Here is a 7,334-nt window from a genome sequence, read left to right on the forward strand (position 1 = left end):
TACTTTCCACCCGTGGGTTTTAACGATACATTACTTTCCACCCATGGGTTTTAACGATACGTTACTTTCCACCCATGGGTTTTAACGATACGTTACTCTCCACCCGTGGGTTTAAACGATATGTTACTTTCCACACGTAGGATTTTTTTACCTTCTGTCCCAGGTTGGACAGCAGCAGGTCCTTCACAGAGAGCGCGTGATTGGTGGACAGCCTGGAGGCGTGGCCGTTGGTCAGGTAGTAGGCGATGCCAAAGTTCTCCTGGAGCTGTCCATGGTCCTGGTCCTGGTCCTGGTCCTGGTCTGACTCCCAGCCTGACGAAACCACACCACAAACAACAAGACATTCTAAATGTATACTTGAGTAAAAGTACAAAAGTATTGGTACCAAAAGTATTAATACTCATTATGCATTCAGAATGTCCCATTTCACAAGTTTTCAAATAAAATAGCAGATCTACAAGCTCTTGAGTACAAGTAGTACTTGAGTAAATGTTTAAAAAAATGTTGGCACGTACGTCGTGGGCCATATGTTTTCTTTTTTTAAGCCGAGTGAAATTGTCTTAACCCATTTTGGGCGGGAACCCCTTTTGGTGTTAGCATTATGTTATGCTTTAGCTATTGAAAAATAGCAGATCTACAAGCTCGTAGCGCGCCACTAGCTTGTAGGTCTGCTATTTTTGAAAGATCGAAGAACGACTGACATAGAAATGTTTCTATGTCAGTCAGCTTTGTCAGCTTTTTCAGAAAACTCAAAACTGTCAGGATGTAGAAGACATTTTTAGAATCTGATCTCAGGTCAAAATTGTCTTAAGGCCCCGCCGCGGATTCCTTCTCCACAAATAAGCCAACGTGGTCCGCCCTCCGATACATTAAAAACATATATATTACCCTTTCATAAGACACGCGCGCCACGCGTCCTTTGTCTGAGAGCCTGCAGCCTGTTATGAAGGAGGTTGATTTGCATAACATTTCCAGATATGTCTGCATTGTGTTCACGAGGAATGAGAGGCGACATACATTGTGTGGAAAAGAGGCAGATAATTCAAAGAGCCTGGAAGCAAACGCCAAGCTCACGACACGCCACGTTGTGAGCTTGCGGACGTGCTATTTTTTGTATAATTTTCCATTTCGTGTCTCTTCTCGGTCAAATTACATCTCCTCTCCTCTCCTCTCCTCTCCTCTCCTCTCCTCTCCTCTCCTCTCCTCTCCTCTCCTCTCCTAATTGGTAAATGGTGCATTTATATAGCGCCTTTGAAGCCATGCAAGGTACCAACCAGCACATCGGGAGCAATTTGGGGTTCAGTGTCTTGCCCTAGGACACTTCGACATGTAGACAGGAGGAGCCGGGATTCGAACCGCCGTCCATGGATCATTGGGCGACCTGTTCTACCTCTTGAGCCACAGTCGCCCCTCTCCTCCTCTCCTCTCCTCTCCTCTCCTCCCCTCCCCTCCCCTCCCCTCCCCTCCCCTCCCCTCCCCTCTCTTCTCCTCCCCTCCAAAATATTCCGTAAGAAATATTTCTCATCTAAATAGATTGAAGTACAGCATTCATTACCATGCAGGTCGATGCAGATGTCGGTCTTCTCGTCGTCGTTGGACAGATGGTTTGATGAAGACGCAGCAGGCTGAGAGGAAGAGGAGGAAGAGGAGGAGGAAGGAGGAGGAGGAGATGAGGAGGAAGGAGAGGAGGAGGAGGAGGAGGAGGAGGAGGAGGAGGAGGAGAAGGAGGAAGGAGAGGAGGAGGAGGATGAGGAAGATGAGAGGAGGAGGAGGAGGATGAGAGGAGGAGGAGGAAGGAGAGGAGAGGAGGATGAGGAGGATGAGAGGAGGAGGATGAGGAGAGGAGGAGGAGGATGAGGAGAGGTGGAGGATGATGAGAGGAGGAGGAGGATGAGGAGGATGGGAGGAGGAGGAGGATGAGAGGAGGATGAGGAGGATGAGGAGAGGAGGAGGATGATGAGAGGAGGAGGAGGAGGAGGATGAGAGGAGGAGGAGGAGGATGAGAGGAGGAGGAGGAGGATGAGAGGAGGAGGAGGAAGGAGAGGAGAGGAGGAGGAGGATGAGAGGAGGAGGAGGATGAGGAGGATGAGAGGAGGAGGAGGAGGATGAGAGGAGGAGGAGGAGGAGGAGGAGGATGAGGATGAGAGGAGGAGGAGGAGGAGGAGGGGGATGAGAGGAGGAGACAAAGCAATGTTATTATAATTAACCAAAACGAAATAACAAAATCAAAAGTAAAAAAATGGGGCAGCTAAAATATTTAAAACAATTATAATAATAAAGGAAAAAACATTTATTTTGTTACGTTTTATTGCACAATACTTTTCACCTGTCAAATAACCCAAATAATAAAATAAACTAACATTAAAACTAATAGCAAATCTACTCGAATTATTCAAAACAAACAACTCCTCCTCACCTTATTGGTGCAGATCAGGCCGGGGTACGGGGGCCTGCCGGGGGGCCTGGGTCTGGGCGGCGGCGGGCTGTCCAGGTCCAGGTCTTCACTGAGACCACTGTCGCTGGGCGATGGAGACCACAGGGCCATGGGCGACACCGGGGCCGAGCTGGGCGACCTGGACGTGGGCATGTCACTATTAGTCAGTGGTGGAAAGTAACCAAGTACTTTTACTTAAGTGCTGTACTTAAGTACAATGTTGAGGTATTTGTACTTTACTTGAGTATTTCCAATTTCCAGTACTTTTACTTCTACTCTACTACATCTCAGAGCCAACATTTTTACTTTTACTCCACTACAATTATTTGAAAACTTACTAGTTACTTTGGAGATTTTAATTTTGATTAGAAAACATACATTAACCAAAAAGTGATCAGTGACCAAAAAAAATTGCGACACCAATGGCGACAGCTCTAACCTGGGCGACCACAGCGACATGGGCGACACCGGGGCCGACGAGGTGGATGACTCACTGCTGCCCCCTAGCAGCACCTCCAGGAAGTCACGGGTGTCGCTGTCTTCGCCACATCCTGCTCCTCCTGCTGGCCGCTGGAGGATCTGCGATGGAGAGAGAACAGATTAATGGTTGTTGTCGGAGGCCTTGTATCTCCGTTTGCCAGGTTAACATCTTTGACCCGCAACTCGTGCTGCGGGTTACAAATCACTTCGTGCTGCGGGTTACAAATCACCTGTGCTGCGGGTTACAAATCACCCGTGGCTTCCTGTGATGTTAGGCTTAGGGTTTACTAACACTATCCAAAACCCTAAGCCTAACATCACAGGAAGCCATGTGATTTGTAACCCGCAGCACGGGTGATTTGTAACCCGCAGCACGGGTGATTTGTAACCCGCAGCACGGGTGATTTGTAACCCGCAGCACGGGTGATTTGTTTGTTTAGTAATAGTACCGTCGCCCTGAGATTGGGAGGGCGGGGTTCCATTCCCCAGTCAGACGATGGATTTATTAAAGATGATAAAGATATTTCAAGATATATTTTAGTGAACGGAAATGACAAAACGGATGACAGCTTCCGTCCAGGTGTAGTTCCAGACTAGATATAGCTTCCTTCCAGGTGTAGTTCCAGACTAGATACAGCTTCCGTCCAGGTGTAGTTCCAGACTAGATACAGCTTCCTTCCAGGTGTAGTTCCAGACTAGATACAGCTTTCTTCCAGGTGTAGTTCCAGACTAGATACAGCTTTCTTCCAGGTGTAGTTCCAGACTAGATACAGCTTCCTTCCAGGTGTAGTTCCAGACTAGATACAGCTTCCTTCCAGGTGTAGTTATACAGCGGACCCTTTTTGGACTGAGTTTGATTACAAAAAAGGCTTCTAAATCCATCTTTCTGAAAAACCTATATTTCTATGTCAGTTGTGCTCAACCTTTTTCATGTCAAGGACCCCCAGAATTATCTCTATTGGGCCACAGACCCCCATCTCAAAATATGTAGTTCCAAGAACCCCCCCAGAAGCAAATATTGTAGTTAAAAATGTTCGCTCTGAAATATATATTCAATGATTTGCGCCATGAGTTCAAGTCCGTTGCTCTCCCCATGTCCCCCATATATGGGGACTAGGTTGGCGGAGGGTGTGTAGAGCCCAGGATCACATTAGATAATTGACACAGGGGTGAAAATGGGTTACAAAATTGTGGGATAAAAAACAAAAACAAACATAGCTGATCGATATAAGCTCATGACATGTTGGAGTTGTGATATTTTAGATCTGCTATTTTATACACTCTGTGAATTACAGACCCATAAGGGTCCATTTGGTTCCTAACGATCATTTAGCTGCATGGGGACCCCCTGGACCTCCCTCAAGGAGCCCTGGGGGTCCCCGGACCTATAGCTATAGACAGCGTGTCGCGGGTTTGTGTAAATAGCCGATCTACAAGCTTGTATGTAGATGGTCAACAGTCTATTTTCTCCATTCTTCTAAGATAAGTCTTTTGTTTTTGCCTGCCTGCGTGCGTGCGTGCGTGCGTGCGTGCCTGCCTGCCTGCCTGCCTGCCTGCCTGCCTGCCTGCCTGCCTGCGTGTGTGTGTGTGTGCGTGCGTGCGTGCGTGCGTGTGTGTGTGTGTGTTTGGGGGGGGGGGGGGGGGGATGGGGGTTGCGTAATGTCCTGTAATTACATGCTCACAATAGGGACGGCAGATTGAAAGTGTGTGATGTATGTGTTTGCAGAGATGAAAACACGTGTTCTGTAACATACATGCAACGTGTGTCGACGGAGCGCCTGGGATTCACATCTTACTTCTTACCCTCAGTGGGTTGTTCTTACCCTCAGTGGGTTGTTCTTACCCTCAGTGGGTTGTTTTTTGCTTTTTCTGCCCACAGTTTAGTCGCCATGCATGCCAACTACTTCACCTGCCAGTGAGGAGCCCCCACCGGGAGGACGTACTGTTGTATCTTATACTGACTCACCTGCCAGTGAGGAGCCCCCACCTGGAGGACATACTGTTGTATCCTATATGCTCCCCACCTGCCAGTGAGGAGCCCCCACCGGGAGGACGTACTGTTGTATCCTATACTGACTCACCTGTTAGTGAGGAGCCCCCACCGGGAGGTAATGTCTCACACAGTATTACTGACCTCAGGACTGGTGATGGTCCAGGACTGGTCTACTGACCTCAGGACTGGTCTACTGACCTCAGGACTGGTGAGGGTCCAGGACTGGTCTACTGACCTCAGGACTGGTCTTACTGACCTCAGGACTGGTCTACTGACCTCAGGACTGGTCTACTGACCTCAGGACTGGTCTACTGACCTCAGGACTGGTCTTACTGACCTCAGGACTGGTCTACTGACCTCAGGACTGGTCTTACTGACCTCAGGACTGGTCTACTGACCTCAGGACTGGTCTACTGACCTCAGGTCTGGTCTACTGACCTCAGGACTGGTCTACTGACCTCAGGTCTGGTCTACTGACCTCAGGACTGGTCTACTGACCTCAGGTCTGGTCTACTGACCTCAGGACTGGTCTACTGACCTCAGGACTGGTCTACTGACCTCAGGACTGGTCTATTGACCTCAGGACTGGTCTACTGACCTCAGGACTGGTCTACTGACCTCAGGTCTGGTCTACTGACCTCAGGACTGGTCTACTGACCTCAGGACTGGTCTATTGACCTCAGGACTGGTCTACTGACCTCAGGACTGGTGAGGGTCCAGGACTGGTCTACTGACCTCAGGTCTGGTCTACTGACCTCAGGACTGGTCTACTGACCTCAGGACTGGTCTACTGACCTCAGGTCTGGTCTACTGACCTCAGGACTGGTCTACTGACCTCAGGACTGGTCTACTGACCTCAGGACTGGTCTATTGACCTCAGGACTGGTCTACTGACCTCAGGACTGGTGAGGGTCCAGGGCTGGTCGTCGTGGCAACCGGAGGCCTCGTCTGTCGTGTGGAGCAGCAGGTTGATGAGTTCCATCCCGTCCTGCACCTGTGTGGTAAGAGACAAGCTCTCTGATTGGTCTGCAGTTATGAGACAAGCTCTCTGATTGGTCTGTGTTTACGAGACAACTCTGAATTGGTTCCTGTGTGTATGAGACAAACTCTGTGATTGGTTTGTAGTTATGAGACAAGCTCTCTGATTGGTTCCTGTGTTGTATGATACAAGCTCTGTGATTGGACGGGTCGTTGCACACACGTAAACAAGTTGATGTTCTGGGAGAATGTGTGTGGAGGTTAGAATGAGGCCCTCTGAACTCATTGTACGTGACCAGCAGTGCATGGTTCCCTATGGAGACACAAAGGAAAACTCTGTCTCCATAGGGAACCAAATTCAATAAGGTCATCAAATTATTAGCTTAGGAATCTCCATGGGGTTGTTGATGATGTCTGCATCTCCACAGCCAGGCGCGCAGATAGTGGGGGGGGTGGGGGGATCGACCCCCTCGGTTTCATGAGGAGGTGGGATTATCCCCTCATAAAGAAAAGCCATGTACTGTGGCTGCATGTGTTTTGCTGTGAAATCCTCTAAAATACGCGAAGATTTGCGTAATTATGCGCAAAAGTGTGTGTGTGTGTGTGGGGGGGGGGATATCTCCCCTCCTCATGACATTTTTAGTGCACGCAGATAGCCCCCAAATATGTCCCCCCCAGTTATAAAATGCTATCTGCGCCCCTGTCCACAGCCCTCCTCCACAGGGAGTGGACAGAACATGTACACTGCTATCTTGTAATGAGTGAATGATTGAATCAGAGGTGGTTTTACACAGTGATAAGCATTAACCCCTTTTGGTAAATGGTAAATGGTGCATTTATATAGCGCCTTTACCCTTTATCCAAGGCGCTTTACATAGATTGTGCATTACATTCACCCATTCATACACCGATTGCGGCGGAAGCCATGCAAGGTACCAACCAGCACATCGGGAGCAATTTGGGGTTCAGTGTCTTGCCCAAGGACACTTGAGAGACAGGAGGAGCCGGGATTCGAACCGCCGACCCATAGATCATTGGACGACCTGCTCTACCTCCTGAGCATTATGCTATGCTTTAGCTATTGAAAAATAGCAGATCTACAAGCTCATAGCGCGCCACCAAGTGGCGCGCTACGAGCTTGTAGGTCTGCTATTTTAGAAAAATCGAAGAACCACTGACATAGAAACATAGCTTTTTCAGACAACTGTCAGGATGTAGAAGACATTTATAGAATCTGATCTCAGGTCAAAATGGGTTAAACTGCAGGTTGTTCCTCTCAGGTGTCATAACCCATTTAGACCTGAGGACCATCCTACTAAATGTCTTCTAAATCCTGACCGTTTTCTGGAAAACCCTATGTTTCTATTTCAGTGGTTCTCAAACATTTTCATGTCATGGACCCCCAAAAATATAGGAAATTTGGCCACCGACCCCAATCTGAAAATATGT

At 48.5% G+C, this 7,334-nt stretch overlaps 1 protein-coding gene across 1 annotated transcript in view; it reads right to left on the minus strand.

The window, feature by feature from the left end:
• Positions 1-5,889, minus strand: part of LOC306918766 (cyclic AMP-responsive element-binding protein 3-like protein 3-B) — a gene marked incomplete at both ends in the record, with an annotated part of 22,304 nt that extends 16,415 nt beyond the window's left edge. Inside the window, 5 exons of the mRNA XM_079531630.1 lie at positions 152-312; positions 1,556-1,625; positions 2,417-2,573; positions 2,874-3,013; positions 5,803-5,889. Of these exons, the coding sequence (XP_079387756.1) occupies positions 152-312; positions 1,556-1,625; positions 2,417-2,573; positions 2,874-3,013; positions 5,803-5,889 (615 nt within the window). The remainder of the gene's footprint in view (positions 1-151; positions 313-1,555; positions 1,626-2,416; positions 2,574-2,873; positions 3,014-5,802) is intronic.
• Between the last annotated feature and the right edge of the window lie 1,445 nt (positions 5,890-7,334).

The sequence above is a fragment of the Electrona antarctica genome (assembly GCF_951216825.1).
Source record: "Electrona antarctica genome assembly, contig: scaffold_168, whole genome shotgun sequence".
NCBI lineage: Eukaryota > Metazoa > Chordata > Actinopteri > Myctophiformes > Myctophidae > Electrona > Electrona antarctica.